At 40.6% G+C, this 19,034-nt stretch overlaps 1 protein-coding gene across 10 annotated transcripts in view; it reads right to left on the bottom strand.

Moving 5' to 3' along the window:
* SSBP2 (single stranded DNA binding protein 2) overlaps positions 1–10,361 on the bottom strand; it is a 402,367-nt gene extending 392,006 nt beyond the window's left edge. For 3 of the 10 annotated variants that reach the window (XM_066273710.1, XM_066273703.1, XM_066273702.1), the window contains exon 1: positions 10,142–10,352. In XM_066273710.1, the coding sequence (XP_066129807.1) occupies positions 10,142–10,203 (62 nt within the window). In that variant the 5' untranslated portion in view covers positions 10,204–10,352. Of the gene's footprint in view, positions 1–10,141 lie in introns of all 10 variants that reach the window. The other 7 variants (XM_066273700.1, XM_066273701.1, XM_066273706.1 and 4 more) reach the window with 5 other exon arrangements.
* Positions 10,362–19,034: the final 8,673 nt, after the last annotated feature.

The raw sequence follows: 19,034 nt of genomic DNA on the forward strand, positions 1-19,034 counted from the left end.
AGGGGGGTTGCTTTCCTGAGAGGGAACCATGAGGATGGCAGACAAGCTAATCCTGAACCCTGGATGGACTTGATCGCTGAATCAACTATGAAACTACCTATCCAAAAAATATTATGTGATATTTATTTTTAAATCTTGATCAATGAAGCCAGTTTCTATATCCTGTTTCCATACCTGCAGCCAAAAGCATGATAAACTCTTAAGCCTCTGTTTCTTCTGTAACATTAACAGAAAATAGTACCTATAGTAGTGGGTTTTTCAGGGTATTAAGTGAACAAGGTAAGTAAAGGCCAAACATAAACAAAATACAGTGTGTCCGTAAAGTCATGGTGCACTTTTGACAGGTCACAGGAAAGCAACAAAAGACAATAGAAATGTGAAATCTGCACCAAATAAAAGGAAAACTCTCCCAGTTTCATACCTATTCAGTGCAGTTCGATGTGGGCTCACGCACAGATGTTTTAGGGCTCCTTAGGTAGCTATTCCGTATAACCTCTACAGACTCATTACTGACTGAGAGCCTACCAGAATGGGGCTTCTCCACCAAACTGCCAGTTTCCTTCAACTGCTTATCCCACCGAGTAATGTTATTCCTATGTGGTGGTGCTTCGTTATAAACACGCCAATATTCACGTTGCACTTTGGTCATGGATTCAAATTTAGCGAGCCACAGAACACACTGAACTTTCCTCTGTACCATCCACATCGTGACTGGCATGGCCGTGGGCTGCTCCGCTGTATACACGGTGTTTCATCATCATCTGTGCATGTGCACATGCTGCCACATCATCCGACAGAAACTGGGAGGGTTTTCCTTTTATTTGGTGCAGATTTCACATTTCTATCATCTTTTGTTGCTTTCCTGTGACCGGACACACTGTATTCAAATGGTAACACTGTTGTTACTATTACTATTAAACAGTAACCTTCTATGACAAAATTCAATTAGCTCTTTATGTAGTAGTTAGGATTTTGTTATTTCACAGAATTCATTTTAATCCTATTTAAATAAAACCATTTTTAAAAGAATAATTCACTTAACTTCTTCTATGAATACTTTTTGGTGCTTTCATACATTTGAAGTAGGTAAATAAAAGGAGAATCAAGGAAAATATCAAATCACTAATGAAAAACAACCATATTACTTTCAGGAGAGAAGTTGTTTTTAGCATCAACTCCTCTCTTAACTTACATGAACTGAGCCACATATAAATCTTCATCTTACCTTCTATTCTAACCTTCACAAATATTTCTTTTGTAAAAAAAAAAAAAATTGTTTTAGTGCATATGAGAGAGAGACAGGAAGGGAGAGAGATGAGAAGCATCAACTCATAGTAGTATCACTTCAGTTGTTCATTGATTGCTTCTCATACATGCCTTGGAGGTGGGGAGGGGGGGTTTCAAGCTGAGCCAGTGACTCCTTGCTCAAGCCAGAGACCTTGGGCTTCAAACCAATGACCTTTGAGCTCAAGCCAGTGACTCCATGCTCAAGCTGGTGAACCTGCGCTCAAGCCTGGTGAGCCCTCGCTCAGGCTGGCAACCTCAGGGTTTCAAACCTGGGACTTCAGCATCGCAGGCCAACGCTCTATCCACTGCACCACCACCAGTCAGACCCCCCCCACAAATATTTCATCACTATTTTAATATGGCTTAGATCAGTGGATTTTCAACTGCTGGCTGGTGGACCTGTACTGGTCCACAAGAAATTCCGTGTCGGTGGGAAAAGTTAACTACCCTGATGTTGTATGAAGATTTCTGGCACACTGGCAATGGAAAAACACTAGCTTAGATTATATTAATCAAATATTAAAACTATTTTAGTAATTAAAACTATATCAGTATCTACAATTACAAAAAAAAATATTTAAAATAGAAAAGAACTGCTACACTTCAATCTCTATATTTTTTCTGTGACAAACTACTTATTTGATATGCCATGAAGCAAAATTAATACAGATCAAAAATAGGAGACCTGCAGGTCATTGGTTCAAGTTCACTTCCACTAAATTGTGATTTAAAATGTTATGATTACCCATTACTGTTGGAAAGCTGCTCACAGTCCTTCATGACACAGAATAATCAAAATTCTTGAAGTAAAATATGAGGGTCATTCTGTCATTACTAAAGAAGTGACACCAACTGAAGTTTCTCTTTTTAAAAAGAACAAGGAACAAATATTAAATCTTCCAGACTCTTCTGAGTACAGATAAATTTTGGTCCTGTCAATATCACAAAACTTTATTAGCTCTACTTTTCAAAAACCTTTAACTATTAACCTACTCTGACAAAAATTATGTTAGCCATTATCACCAACCATAAATTTGGACTGCTGCAGGACCATGAAAAGTTGCCTGGAAAAACTCTTTTCTGCCATGGGTGGACCATTTTTCACTGTCCTCACACAATGAATAAGGTATAGTTTAGGGAAGGTAAAAATAGCCTCTATTATTTCTCTAACATTACAGAAAATGAGTGGACCGCCCTTCAGATCACTTTTTGTAGAATATGTGGGGTTTTGAAGTAATAATCAAGTAACTCTCAACAGTCTTAGTGATATTAAGTTATATACATATGTAAAAACCTTATATGATAGATGTTACATATGCAAAGTATATACAAACTCTGATAAACAAAGTTTAAAATCTAACTATAACCACTTGTTATTTATTCCAAACTCTCTTCAGATATTAACTAATACAGCTTATTCTATTGTTCCAATGCTATTTTAAGTCCTTCCTTGTGGAAACAATAAGTTATTAATAAAAGTAATATTTTAGCATGTTTAAAAAGGCTCACATATTACTAACCAGCATGTCACTAGCATGTAAATATTTCATATCATTCCCATCCAATATCAAAGCAATAATATATATAATAGTAAGAGAATATTCTCATGTACTCCACAATAAAATTATAATTATCTTCAATACATATTTTTAAATTATATATTCCCAGCAGTAGTCACCATGCATTTTAAATCCAGCACATTAATCCTCAACACTGTGTACCAACATTAACACAACTATGATCCCTACGGAAGAAAGAAGAGTCTAATTTCAAACACTCTCTTCGAAATTTTACTTCCAACTCTAACCTGTTTTGGTGAAACATTAATGCAGTGCAACCTAGGTATTCCGACCCCTATCCCAAAGTGTATGCTTTGATTTTAAAACAAAACAATTCTAGTTTCTAGTAGTAATTGGAGGTGGAGGACACATTTGGTCCACTACTGCAAAGTAACTAAAATTTAATGATTTTTTTTTTTCATCTGGAATTAGTTTTATTGGGCAAACTGCCTCTAAGGCAGTGGTTCTCAAACTTTTTGAAGTCAGGGCGCATTTAAAATCCTACAAATAATTGTAGGCGCACTATATACAAATGTCTGAGAAATATGTTATAATGATTAAGTCAAATATTAAAGAAAAAATAAAGTCCAAGCATGCTTTTATGGTAATTAAACAAAATAAATATGACAAAATTCAATTTATTCTGACATTAAAAAACATTTTTATGTTACATTTTTTTGAGTTGTGCTTTTTAGAATTCGTAAAAAACGGGTTAAAAAATAAAAACAACTAAAAAGTTATCTTTATATATATATAGATATTCTTAGTAAGATTTAGTAAATTCGGCAGATCCCAGGGCAAATGTGTTAAGTCTTTTCATTCTAATGTGTCCTAGCGATTTCTTCAATGTTTGGGCATATATCTGAAAGGCAAACTCTCATTTCCTCGTCAATACATTGAAGAATTCCTCTTTTTACTCTTAATTGTGTTGAGTGCAGAAAACCCCCACCATACATATCATCTTAACTTTACACCAAACAAAGGAGGGAAGAAACTTGCCTCCAGTCTTTCGGGGGAACATGGGGGGCAGTGTAAACAATCCAGCACCACAGCTGAACAGCCTTTTGCAACCTAATCAGGCAAGTGAGGTGGGGGGTTGGGCAGACTGTCAGCTTACAGACAATTCTCCATACCTCTGTCCCCCAAAAATCTAAACTCCAAAAACCCTGTTGGTTTTTGGTCCCCAACAGGCACATATTTCTCTGGAATACCATAGGGCACACCTGGAAATCTTCTAGGGTGCACCCTGGCACACACTTTGAGAACCACTGCTCTAAAGTGTAGGAATAAACCTGTCATTTTTATTTTCTTTCACAACTGAAAAAATATATTACAATATTAACACTTTTTCTATTTGTCAAGAAAATATTTGGATAAAGAATACTGAAATTTTAACTCTTAAGATCTTACACATTTTCTCTTCTTTAGGTTTTTCCTTCAGAAATTCATTTTTATGCATATTTTTAAAATAAAAGAGAGTAATCCAAAGTAAAACTCTCACAGCCAAGACGACATTACAGATAAAAATTGTTTAGCATTTTGGAGGAAACATCCTGGAGAGTGGGAATGGGACAGCCAATTTAATATATTACAGAAAATTTCATGCCCATAATGGTATTTCTTCATTAGTTTTAGAAATCTTGTATTGCGTTAACTGTATTAACTGCTCCTCAATCAAGTTTCTAAAGAGATTTGTATTACTTCACTTATTTTAACTTTATTTTCTTCAGAAAGGAAGGATGGAAGAAAATAAGGAGTTTATAATTTGGGGGAGGGTATGACTAAACAGTATAAAGGGATAGTGAGGTGATGTGGTCAGGTAATAATCCAATAAACTTTCTTTTGTAGTGTTTAAATATTCATTTCTGTAACCACATAAATTGGGTATATATGTGATATTTGTTTCTTGGTATAGTCAACTAAAAGATTCATACTTTAAAAACCCAGGTTGCTTTTCAGAGCCCCAGGTTAGATGCAGCTTGGTTTCTATAGTTTCTGACTAGTTTATTTAATATAATGTCACTGTCTGGGCATGTGTATATGTTCAACTTTGCTTTATAGCAAATTTATCTTTCTATGCTATTACATAATTTTAGAGGATCAATTTAGTTTAATAAAAAAGTAGTATCAGCCCTGGCAGGTTGGCTCAGTAGTAGAGCACTGGCCTAGGGTTGGATGTCCTGGGTTTGATTTCCAGTCAGGGCACACAGGAGAAGTGCCCATCTGCTTCTCCACCCCTCCCCCTCTTGCTTCTCTCTCTCTCTCTCTCCCCTCCTCCCCTTCTCCCTTCCTCCCCTTTTGCAGCAAAGGCTCGATTAGAGTGAGTTGGCCCAGGCACTGAGGATGGCACCACGGCCTCCACCTCATGCACTAAAATGGCTCCGGTTGCAGTAGAGCAAGGGCCCCAGATGGGCAGAGCATCGTCCTCTACTGGACTTGCTGGGTGGATCCTGGTTGGGGTGTATGCAGGAGTCTGTCTCTGCCTCCCCTTCTCTCACTAAAAAAAGAAGTATCACTACTGAGCAATTTGTAAATTGCAGTTATTCTTTCTGTGTCAATGTGGGTTAAAGTTCAGTAGCATCTCATTTAGGAATTGTTCACAATAACATCTAACTTTAAGATTTAAGGGATCAGCCTGACCAGGCGGTGGCACAATGGATAGAGCATCGGACTGGGATGTGGAAAACCCGGGTTCAAGACCCCAAGATCGCCAGCTTGAGCACGGGCTCATCAGGTTTGAGCAAGGCTCACCAGCTTGAGCCCAAGGTCGCTGGCTCGAGCAAGGGGTCACTCGGTCTGCTGTAGCCCCCCCAGTCAAGGTACATGAGAAATCAATCAATGAACAACTAAGGAACCGCAACGAACAATTGATGCTTCTCATCTCTCTCCCTTCCTGTCTGTCTGTCCCTATCTGTCCCTCTCTCTAACTCTGTTTCTGCCACAAAAAAAAAAAAAAAAAAAAAAAAAAAGATTTAAGGGACCAAATAAAATCCCTAGAAGAGCTCTGGTAAGTTGGTTAGAGCATGGTCTGGACATGACAGGGTTGCAGGTTCCATCCCTGGTCAGGGTAAAGGCAGGAGTCAACCAATGAATGCATAAATAGGTGAAACAACAAACCAAGGTTTCTCTCTCTCTCACTCTGAAAATCAACAAATTAAATTTTAAATTTCTAGAATAAAATATCTGAATAAACAAAGAGTCTTCATTATTTAGGCTTCCAACTTTTACCCCTAAACTTTCTGTACCTTCCTCACACTGCACACACATGTACCACCATCAAAATGGGGGGGGGGGGGTATAAGGTTCAGAGTCAACCATTGGTTAAGATTACATCTGATTAAATCTTTAAAATCTCTTATATCTGATTATGCAAAGCTGTTCTCTAAATCTGGGAACCCTAGATCAAAAAGGCAATCTGGTATACAGGAAAAAAATGTATTTTTCACAGTTTCAACCACTGGTTCTAAAGTTAAAGAAACCTTGGTTAGAAACCCAGCTAGCGGGGTATCCTAGACAGTTACTTTTCTTATTTTTTTCATGGAGAAAATAAAAATCACTATCTTGCAAAACTGTTGAGAATTAGAAAAAATATACGTAAAGCACTGAACACAGTAACTGGCATACAGAATGACAAATAATTACTGTTTTGCTGTTATTGGCTAGTTTTGAAATACAATTAAGCTACAGAATGTGGAACTCAAACTTTCAAAGTCTTATTTTGGAGATCAAAATATATTTTTTTCATATTGAAAGAAATTCCTTTGAGTCTAACATCTTCATTTATTCAAATATTTATCTGGTGCTTTTGACATATGAAGACACTACCCTTAATATCAAGGATACCTCAGAGAAGAAATTACAAGTATCATCCCTTGCCCTCAAGAAACTTACATTTTAGAGGATGGTAGACATTAAACAATCAATTACACATATAGTTATTGAATTACAACTGTATCTGTGCTACAAAGAAAGCCTGCTAAAGGGAGAAATGACCTAACAGAATCAGAATTTAAACTTATACACAAACCTCCTACCTCCCTCCAAGGATTTTCATTCTGTCTATAATTAAACCTAATCCAAACCTTTGTATAGACAACCTGTCCGGTTTTTAAAACAATAAAATAATTAATCTGACTGACAATTTTTTGTTTATTTTTTAATTATAGTTGACATACAATGTTATGTTAGTTTCAGATATACAACATAGTGATTAGACATTTATATACCTTATGCAGTGATCCTCCCATAAGTGTAGTAGTCATCTGTAACTAAACATGGTTATGATATTCCTGACTATACTCCCTACCACTTTTATGTTCAGAACTATATATTAAGATTATAAAAACTATGTAAAACCTACAAATTAAATTCAAGGATTCTAATGGATCTTAATGGAAGAGAAAGCAAAGATATAATAATATATAAGTGCTTATGATATATATAAGCATTTGTCAGCTACCCATGTTATAAAGCACATTTCTTGATAGATTATAAAGCCAGCATATTTATTTTACATGCATGCATTATTTATAATAATGACACATTATTCCAGAATATTTTTACTAAAGTAAAATAAATATTTACATATTTATTACTGAAAAAAATTATTTCTGTGATTTTTAAGATCAGAACAATTCTAATTTGCTTAGTAAAAAAGAATTTTTCACTCAGGTACCTTTTTTTAATCTGCCATGTTAAAAATTTATTGTTTAAATCTGGTGACATCCATTTTAAAGACAACTTCAAGATTCCTATCTTCAGAAGTTAGTACACTGTTGTAGAATTCTGCTATCATAAACCTAAGTAAACATAAAAGGAAAAACTGAGCAATCAGATAAACTCACTCAACAAAATGAAACTAAGTTTATTCCATAAAATATAATAAATCTACCTCAACATTTGTCTTAGATTCAAACAGCATTCACCTAGAAAGTAATGCAACTACAATTAACCCAGAACAGTCATTGTCAATTTTCCAAAAGTGGCCTCTTCACCTATATTTAGTTCACAAAACAAGCCAGTTCAGGACTCCTGATGCCAATCACAATGAATGGAAGAAATATATTTAAATCAAATAGCACCATCTAGCAGAACTCTCACTACTTTGCTTACAACAGTAGATGTTATTTGGTGTTCAGTTTGGTAGACCTGACAGCAAAAGTGACAATTATTTGTTTTCATGAAAGAATCAGGGAATTAGAGGTTGAAAGGACCAGATACACTAGGTCCAACTTCCTCATTAGCTATCCCAGATACTAACTGTTCTAAACAACGTTATTAGGATACAGCTTGGGAGTCCAACTAAAATTTAAAATTACTTTTGTTCTTAAATTCAACCACCTTCAAAATAAATATGTCTCAACACATTTCAATTCCTTCACTCCCTACAACATGAAATCCAAATGCTCTGAAATCATTAAAACATCCCCCTCTAAATGTTTTTATCAGCTATATTACAAACAAAATGATTAATGCACACAAATTAGGGTGTATTTCAAAACTCTGATTCCAGTAACTGCTGTTTCTCAACCAGGCTATGATGCTGTCTTTTATACATTCCTCGTCACAACAATAAGAATCTGAATGTAGCCCCTCAGAAAATACTTCTGTAGAAAAACAACAAACAAAAACAGCATCTCTCCGTTAATTTTGTTGTTATTGTTTTGCTACATCAAGGCCTGACACCCCTAAATCCTATGAGAATTGTGTGTGTTGCTGCTGCCAACACAAAGATTAAGAAACGGTCCCATCCCTGGGGCACAAGAAACTTTCTGGAGTAGGCTATACTAACTGCCTAAAGCAGAGGGAAAGTCACACATTCGGATTTTATTTACGCAACCATTTTCGTTCGCAAGGTAACCAAAGTAGCTTTTGGAAGATACTTTCAGACTTTTCCCTAGTCTGAACCCCGTCGGAAAGGGAGAGCACGTTCAATGACAAGGTAAGCCATGCCCTCCGAGTGGAGGTGGTTACTGGGAATCACGGATATTCTGCACAAAAAAGAGGGGTTCTTCCTCAGTGGTCACAGTCATTATTCACTCTCATTTTTACTAACAACCAAATCACTGTTACAAGTGTATTAAGAATAGCAGCAAACAGCCCTGTTTCGCAGTGTGCTGTGACGGTGGCACCCCACCCCCCGCCCGAAGGGGTTCTTTTCTCACCAGCCTCCTCTGGGCTCCCACCTAAGTTAACACCTGTATCGCAGCAAAACCCCGACCATATAACTCCTTCCCACGTCTACGCTTCTCCCTTCCCCAAAATCCCTTTAGACCACTGCCCCTCTCCACCGCAGACAACCCTCCTCGTGCTGATTGCTGCAGCTCACACAACACCCCAAGACCACCGCCCCGCCTGCCGCCGGGGCAACTGCAGTCCCCAGATATTAGGAAAGCAGCAAGTCTCCAGAAAAAGTTCGCCAGCCGCCGCCACAGAGTTGAGTGGGCTGCGAGAGAAGGAAACGCCAGGGTGCTCCAACAGACCCCGCTTCTCGCCAGAACACTTTTCCTCCCCGGGAACTAGGTCCTTCTGACTCCCAAACTTCAGTGGCGCCCCGGGCACCCGCCGCCCCCACCCCAGCTCGGCGAGGTGCGGGGAGCAGCAGGCGCCGCGTCCCTCCGCGGGCGGGGAAAAGCCCCCACGCCCACCCGACCCGTGCCCGCACACGCCCTCCGCGCGTCTCCGCGCTCCGCGAGGCCCCGATCGGCCGCTCCGCGTCCGGTTTCCGCCCGCCGCGCGCCCGGCACCGCCGCCCTCGCCTAGCCCGGCACTCCCTGCCCAGAGCCCCGGCGCCCTAGCCCCCTCTGCGGTGCCCCTCGCTCAGTCTGCTCGACCCCAACCCGTTCCTCCAAACACCTACGATCGCACCGCACTCCCTCCTCCACGCAACTGCCCCCTCCCGCCAACCGCCCGACCCCTGGCGGCTCTTCGGGTCCCCGCGTGTCTCGGACCCCAGCTCTAAAGTTACTTTGTAAGGAGGTGAACCCGCGGGTTATTTCTCTCAATCACCCAAACAAGTTTCCACCCTCGCCACCGGCACGGCCGCCGCCCCCCAGCACCCTCACTCCCTTCCGACGGCAGCCCCCCCCCCCCACGGCGGCCGCCCCGCAAGACACCTCTTGGGAGCCAGCAGCTCCCCGCACCGCCAGCCCCCAACTCGCGTACCCCTCCCCCTGCCAGCCCACCCCGGCTCTCCTCCGGTGAAGAGTGTCTGTGTATCCGTGTGAGTGCGCGAGTGCGTGCATGTGTGTGCGCGCGTGTGCAGGCGGAGGTGGGCGAGAAGCGGAGACACTTACTTCTCCCGGGCCTGGCTGTCGGACGGGACGGCGCTGCTGTTACTCTTGCCTTTGCCGTACATGCTTGTGCCGAGAGCAGCTCCCACTGTCACGCACCTGTCAACCCATCACAGCCTTCTCGGGAACAGCCCCGTCCCCATGGCGACCCACGCAGCCACCCCCACTATTGGCCGCTCCACGCCAAAGCTCCGCCCCCTTCACCCAGGCAACGCGCAGGACTGACAAGCCTCCCCCTGCTTACCCCCCTGCAGCCTTCCGAAGCGCGCGGCGGCCGCTACAGCCTAAGCGGCAGTCTCCTCCCTCCTTCCCTCCCTCCTACCCTCCCCACTCCTCTCCCTCCTCCTGCTCTCCTTCCCTCCCTCCCCCTCCGAACCCCGGCGCAAGGGGGGAATTAGAAACTGCTCTAGAAGGATTTTAAACAACTGGCTGTTCTCTGCTGCGCCGCCCCTCCCGCCGCCCCGCCCGCGCCCGGCTCCTCACTGGAGAGAAGGCGCGGGGAGGAGGGGAAAGTGCGGCCTGGAGTCTCGGGCAGGAGCGGGCAGAACTGGAGCTGCGGAGACCCCAGACTTCCGGGCGCCGGCCGAGCACACCGACAGACTGATGGTCCCAGCCGCCCTGGGGGCCCCCCACCAGCCCCCTCTCTCGCTTCTCTCCTGTCCGTGACCCGGCGCCCGGACCCAGCATTTATGTCTGCCGCCCTCGGCCTCCGCCCTGGGGTGTCGCCCCCGCCCTGCTCCCTGAGGGCAGTCTGTCGGGGGATGCTCGCGCACTTCCCTCGACCTTCTGGCGGAGCGGCGGAGATCAGCTCGCCTACCCTCCTGGGGAGGACTGCGCCGCAGGTCATTGGCGCCGCTAGGGTGGCGTCACCTAACCCCTGGGACCGCGCCCCGCGCCCCGAGGGAGCACTCAGCCTTGGGCCTGCCTCCCACAGCTGGCCCGGTGACTCCTAAAGCCTCAGTGTTCTCCTACCCCTTCTCCTCCACGCCCAGAACCCCGTGGCAAACCACGCACCAGCTCTCCTGCCAGATCTGCTGCAGAAAAAGGCCCAGTTATCCTCACCTGGTTTGGTTTTCCAGCCTTGATAGGTGATACCTACTCATCTTGACCTACGGAGTGGAAAGGGCCAAAGAAGACCTTTAAAGACATCCCTGACCTTGTCCATCAGAATAGGCCCCAGCCATATTCGAGTGCCAGAGCTGAATGTCTGCCTGAGAATATTTCTGAATCCAAGCTCCTAATTCCATCACATTTCAGTAAATAAGTACAAGTTTCTGAAACGCATACAACCTGATTCCCAGTAGAACTCCATCATATTTTACCTTGCAGAAGTCTTTGGATGTAAAATCAAACAGTAGAAGTGAGGTTAGAAAGAATAAATTATGGACATCAAACAGGAGTGACAGGGAAGAGGGGTGCAGGTGTGGGTCAAACCAGGAGAGACATCAGGAATGGGTGAGTAGACATGAAACAACGGAAAGGGAAAAAAAAGGATTCAAATGGGAAAAGGTGTATCTTTCTACTCACATATAGGTTTAAGCTTTTAGTAGTAAGATCATAAAAATTCATATGAAGATAAGTCGATAAATGAAATGGGGAAAAAATGGGCTTGTGTGGGCATCAACAGCAAGTGATAGGAATAAAACATCAACAAAAGGTTAAGGAAGGGTAGTTAGTAAAAACAAGAGAGAAGCAGAAAAAGGGTTGGCAACCAAACATAAACTAAAAACTGGGGAAAAATGAAGAGGAAGGACCTGCTATATTGGTGTTAAGGAAAATGAAAAAAAATGGAAAAGTATAAAAAGGTAGGAAAAAAATAAACAGGATTAAATGGAGAGACTATAGATTATGATAGCAAAAGATGACCAAAACAATAATAGACTTACGTTATAATAAAAAGAAATAAGAAAAATGCAGTGCTTTTATTAAAAGAACAAAATCCAGCCAATAGAAGTGAGGATAAAGAAACTGAAAACATTCACAATAGCTTAAGTTGATTAATTTCCAAGAGAAGTAATTTGCCATTTCTAATTCAAAATTCGCCTTTCTCTTTATAATGATCTACAGCTGATGTGGTGGTGGGGACATGGCATCTATAGACTGAAGAACTAGGAGTGACACAGAGCTAGTAAGCGTCTTTTGAACTGTTGCTCAAAATGCTGCTCAAAAGTATATATATAAAGCTTCCACTGTTTACAGACTCTACCTTCAAGGTCAGCATTATGTAATTTGTTGTTCAATTATCTACTTCCATTGGCTTTAACCCAGAAAATTATTATCATTCAGGGTTCTATCATCCATACAATATTCCCTGTACGATGTTACTTAGAGCCTGACCTGTGGTGGCGCAGTGGATCAAGCGTTGACCTGGACCACTGAGGTTGCCAGTTCAAAACCTGGGGCTTGCCCAGTCAAGGCACATATGGGAGTTGATGCTTCCTGCTCCTCTCCCCTTCTGTTTCTCCTTTTCTCCTTCTCTCTCTCTCTCTCTCTTCTCTAAAATAAACAAATAAAAATAATTTAAAGAAATAAAAAGATGCTCCTTAGAGGATGTTGTCAAGGAGGGAGTTCTTGAAGTTGATCCATGCTTCTGCCCACACCTGGAATAAGGTCAAGTTTCCTTTACAAACTAAGAGTGTGCTTTGTACTGTTACCTAATGACAAATTAGTTATTAGTTATTATCCTTGCAGTGGTGTTGGTGTTGGGATTCTCAAACCATGGTTCTCAGTTGTGGCACATTAGAATTGCCTTGGAAGATTTTTGTTGTTGTTGTTCACTTTTGTTTGTTTTCAAATACAAGATCAGGGACCTCACTAGACTAAATCAGACTAACTCAATCAGAAACCTTGGGGATGGACCCAAGCATCTGTATTTTTTAAGTTCCAAGTGATTCCTATATCTTACCAGGGCTGCTTAATGCTGTTCTCCAGTATCCATTTAAAGACAGCCGATGGGCACGATCAGATCTCAGAGGGAGATTTTTGGGTTGTGGCAATAATGGCAGATAACCCTTCCTATGTAAAGCATAAAGCCATCTTTACAATGGACTTTACTTCTTAATCATTGGTCCAATAAATTTGTTAATAGCATGAAAGTTTATGACCACATGTGTTCTTAGTACAAGATCACAAATAGCCATGGTTTAATTTGCTATTTCCTAAAGAGAAAGAAAAATGAAAGAAAACAAGAAAGGCTGTTTGCTGTATAGTGCTGTAATTTATTTATTTGATTGTATTTTACCCAAATTTGGTACATGGAAGAGTCCTTTGTATAATGGCATATTTTCTGATAGTTAATAAAATAAATAAATTATAGATCTGTGCAGTGGGTTATGGAATTTAGAAGAATTTGGTCTTAGTATCTACAAAGAATAAAATGCTAAAAAGTCTTAGTTCAGAACTTGCCAAGTTAATGTCAGTTACCTTTACAAGAATGTTATCATCCAAGAAATATACACAGTGAAAACATGACTATTCCTATACATGGTAACCTTAAAGCTTAAGTAATCAGATCAATTACCGTTCAAACATCTCAGCAGCTACCTGACCATTTCTGTTTTATTTTCCTCTTAATGTTTGCACAAGTAAATAAAATGCTTCTTTTCCCTATTTCAAATTATTTTGAGTACAAAGAATGTTCTTTGCATCAGCAACTATATCTAGTGAGGCCAATATTGTAATTATTGATATTTGAAACACATATCAGAGTCAAATTTGGGATCCCAGACATAAAAATGAAGATCCATTGTTTTGTTATCATTTTTTAAAGGAGGAAAGAGAGAGGATGACGTCAGAATAATGGCATGCTAAGAAGCAATACCGATAAATCACCCCCAAAACTCAACAAGATCTTCAACCAGAAACAGAAAAACCTATCCTTGGAGCCTCCAGATGTTTCGCAATACACTCGAAGGAATAGTCGAGCGAAAAATTGGCTAAATATATAATCAAACCCCGAAGGAAATAGGGAGTAACAAATGCTCTGCCTTCCTCATTAACCTAAACAGGGCGGCTTTCACTGGGAACTGAGAATATAGAAACTGAGGCGGGCAAAGGGGGTGAATAGATCCAGGCCGCGGCACAAACGGCCTAACCAGGCTGTGGCATAGAGATCCAAGCTGAGGAAAAACTGTTCCTGTGGCAACCCAGGCAATACAAGCTAACACTCAAGCCAAACCCAGACAAAGAAAGACAAGCGGGGCAGCCATTTTCCCTGACCTCCTGGTCGGCATGCGCAGATAGTGGGCGAGAGATTCCTTCCAAAGCCCCGAGAGTGTGCACCCGTGTTGTCCCACAGAGAGGCAGAGTCAGAGGCCTTTGTGTGGGCTGAAAGCGGAATCTCCAGGCCGCCCCAGAGCCCTGGGAAAGCCGTGCACGGAGAGGGAGCAAGAACTAATTCCAACGCTGGAACTTTTCCGTGTGGGAGGGGAATTAACTCAGAGGGTGAGGGGCTGGCCTGATATCCTGGTCGGCGCGCACGGAGAGTGAGCGAGAGATTCCTCCCAGCACCTCAGGAGTGGGCGCCCGTGTTACCCCACAGAGGGGCAGAGTCAGGGGCCTTTGTGTGGGCCAAAAAGCAGAATCTCGGGCCATCCCAGCACCTTGAAAAAGCCGCGCCCGGGAATGGAGCGAGAGCCAATTCCAACGCTGGAACTTTTCAGTGTGGGTGGGGGTTTCACTCAGAGTGTGAGACTGCTGGCCTGATATCCTGATCTGTGCACGCAGATAGTGGGCAAGAGATTCCTCCAAGTGCCTCGGCGTTGCACGCCCATGTTATCCCACAGAGTGGCAGAGCCAGAGGTCTTTGAGTGGGCAGAAGCCCCCCGTGATTATGCTAGCAGCTCTGACTGACTAAGCCTTACCCAGAGCCCTATGCTGAGTGGGAATAGAGTGGGGAGTTGCCAGATTTTTGAGCCTCTTACTATCCAGGCAGAGGCAGCAGCAACCCCATAGCTGGATTATCAGGCTACTAATTGAGGAAGGAAAGACTACGAGAAAGGCTCCAGGAACACGGACTCTCTCACTAGCAGAGCCTATAAATGCTAATGAGCCTCGACTGCCAATGAGACAGAAGCACAATACAAGACATCGCCATAGAGACTTATAAACTGCAAACCTCTACCTGAGCGTGCCAAAGGGGCAGAACCCGAGGTACAGAGTCACAGACCAGGAAGAGGGAGAGAAAAGAAAAAGCAAGAAGATAACCTCTCAAAATCAAAAATAATACGCAGACTTTATAGCCTATCCCATTTTATTATATTTGTTCATTTGTTTCTCTTATCTTCATTCTTGATATTTTGTATTCCTCCTCCAATTTGGTGGTTTAACTCTCTGCCGGTCTTACTCTTTCCTCTCCTTGAACTACACTAACCATAAGTGTTACATCTCCCATTATCTTTTCTTCCCTCTTCCTTTCTCTCTATGAAGGTTGCACTCCAAAACCCTTAACTCTCTCTCTCTCTCTCCTCTTTTTTCTTTTTTCTTCTTTTAGTGGTTCCCTCTTTTTTTCTCTCTCTTTCTTTTCTCCCTCTATATTAGTTTCTTCCTTTCTCCTTTACGTCTCCTCTCATTCAAACCTCAATAACGAACAATATCTTATCTGGGACTCAAACTTATCTTTGTGGTATTTTGGGGGGTTTTTACTTCACCTTTTTAACACACTAGTAGTGCTCCCATCCCTGGCTCTCCATTTTATCTAGTTCTTATTCCACTAAATACAATAGTAATTTTTTAATTTGTCCCCCCATTTTCCTGTTTCCCTCTTATTCCTCTCATCATAACTCTTAGTCAACCAACACCTAAAAGCAAATCATTTTATTCTTAACCCAATTTTTTTTCTTATTTGCTTTTTGTGGGTCCATACGCCCTTTTTTTTTCTTTTTTCTTTTTTTTTTTTTTTGCCCCTTTATTACTTCTCCCCAATTCAGGCCCTCCATTACAGGCATTGTTTGTTCTATTTAGTACATATAATTCACAATTCACCACAAGATTTTCTCAAGAAAGAGGGGAGAAGAGAGGAGAGAAAAAAAGGAGGGGGAAAATAATTTCCTTTTTTTTTTTCTAAATTTTTCTTTATTTCATTATTAATGTTTTTGAAAAAACAACTCTTTTTGATTTTTTTATTATTTTTAACTTTTTATTCTTTATTAAATCTCATTAATACTATCAACAAAACCACCCTCAGATGCCATTAAGGAAGAGAAAATTGAATATCATGGATACAAAAGAAAGAGAGGTAACACAGCTAGATGAGGAAAAATCTATGGAGAAAAAATTTAATATATTGGAAACCTTGGCGTTAAATGACAGAATTTAAGATAGAAATCCTAAAAATCCTCTGAGATATACAAGAAAACATAGAAAGGCAATATAGGGAGCTCAGAAAACAACTCAATGAACACAAAGAATATATGTCCAAGGAAATTGAAACTATAAAAACAAATCAAACAGAGATGAAAAACTCAATTCACGAGCTGAAAAACGAAGTAACAAGCTTAGCTAATAGAACAGGCCAGATAGAAGAGAGGATTAGTGAAATAGAAGACAAGCAACTTGAGGCACAACAGAGAGAAGAAGAAAGAGACTCAAAAATTAAAAAAAAATGAGATAGCCCTACAAGAATTATCTGACTCCATCAAAAAGAATAACATAAGAATAATAGGTATATCAGAGGGAGAAGAGAGAGAAAATGGAATGGAGAACATACTCAAACAAATAATAGATGAGAATTTCCCAAGACTGTGGAAAGAACTAAAGCCTCAAATTCAAGAAGCAAACAGAACTCCGAGTTTTCTTAACCCCAACAAACCTACTCCAAGGCATATCATAATGAAATTGGCACAAACCAACGGCAAAGAAAAAATTCTCAAGGCAGCCAGGGAAAAGAAGAAAACAACATATAAAGGAAGGCCCATTAGATTATCATCAGATTTCTCAGCAGAAACTCTACAAGCTAGAAGAGAGTGGACCCCAATATTTAAAGTCCTGAAACAGAGGAACTTCCAGCCACGAATACTATACCCATCAAAGCTATCCTTCAAATATGAAGGAGAAATAAAAACATTCACATATACAGAAAAGATGAGGGGATTTATCATCAAAAAAACCCCACTCCAGGAATTACTAAAGGGGGTTCTCCAATCAGATACAAAGAACAAAAAAAAAACAAAGCCACAAGTAAAAGCTCCAAGAAGAACACAATAAAACCAATTTAAACTGTGACAACAACAAAAAGAAAGGGGGAGGAGAGGATGGAGATTAACAGTAGCAAAGGACGATGGAGTGCAAAAGTACTCACAAAATAGTGCGCTACAATGAACAGGGTAGGAACCCTTTTCATTACTTAAAGGTAACCACCATTGAAAAACCACCACAGAAGCACATGAGATAAAAAAGATAGCAACAGAGGAAAGATGTATGGAATACAACCAAATAAAAACAAAAGATAGAAAAACAAAAGAGAAGGATCAAACAAGACACAAAACTAACAGAAAGCAATCTATAAAATGGCAATAGGGAACTCAAAAGTGTCAATAATTACACTAAATGTAAACAGATTAAACTCAACAATAAAAAGGCACAGAGTAGCAGAATGGATTAAAAAAGAAAATCCAACTGTTTGCTGCCTACAGGAAACGCATCTAAGTAACAAGGATAAAAACAAATTCAAAGTGAAACGCTAGAAAACAATACTCCAAGCAAATAACATAAAAAAAAAAGCAGGCGTAGCAATACTCATATCTAATAATGCTGACTACAAGACAGCAAAAGTACTCAGAGACAAAAATGGCCATTTCATAATGGCTAAGGGGACACTGAATCAAGAAGATATAACAATTCTTAATATATATGCACCAAAACAAGGAGCACCAAAATATATAAGACAGCTACTTATTGACCTTAAAACAAAAACTGACAAAAATACAATCATACTTGGAGACCTCAATACACCGCTGACGGCTCTAGATCGGTCATACAAACAGAGAATCAACAAAAATATAGTGGCCTTGAACAAAACACTAGAGCACCTGGATATGATAGACATCTACAGGACATTTCATCCCAAAGTGACTGAGTATACATTTTTATCCAGTGTACATGAATCATTCTCAAGAAGTGACCATATGTTGGGCCACAAAAACAACATCAGCAAATTCAGAAAAATCAAAGTTGTACCTAGCATATTTTCTGATCATAAAGCCTTGAAAGTAGAATTCAACTGCAAAAAAGAGGAAAAAATCCCACAAAAATATGGAAACTAAACAACATACCCTTAAAAAATGAATGGGTCAAAGAAGAAATAAGTGCAGAGATCAAAAGATATATACAGACTAATGAAAATGAAAATACGACATATCAGAATCTATGGGATGTAGCAAAAGCAGTGATAAGAGGGAAGTTCATGTCACTTCAGGCATATATGAACAAACAAGAGACAGCCCAAGTGAACCATTTAACTTCCCACCTTAAGGAACTAGAAAAAGAAGAATAAAGAAAACCCAAAACCAGCTGAAGAAAGGAGATAATAAAAATCAGAGCAGAAATAAATGAATTAGAGAACAGAAAAACTATAGAAAAAATTAATAGAACAAGGAGCTGGTTCATTGAAAAGATCAACAAAATTGACAAACCCCTCGCAAGACTTACCAAGGAAAAAAGAGAAAGAACTCATATAAACAAAATCCAAAATGAAAGAGGAGAAATCACCACGGACACTGTAGATATACAAAGAATTATTGTAGAATACTATGAAAAACTTTATGCCACTAAATTCAACAAACTAGAAGAAATGGATAAATCCCTAGAACAATACAACCTTCCTAGACTGAATCAAGAAGAAGCAGAAAGCCTAAACAGTCCTATTAGTAGAGAAGAAATAGAAAAAACCATTAAAAAC

The sequence above is a fragment of the Saccopteryx bilineata genome, chromosome 4 (genome assembly GCF_036850765.1).
Source record: "Saccopteryx bilineata isolate mSacBil1 chromosome 4, mSacBil1_pri_phased_curated, whole genome shotgun sequence".
In the NCBI taxonomy this organism is placed as follows: domain Eukaryota; kingdom Metazoa; phylum Chordata; class Mammalia; order Chiroptera; family Emballonuridae; genus Saccopteryx; species Saccopteryx bilineata.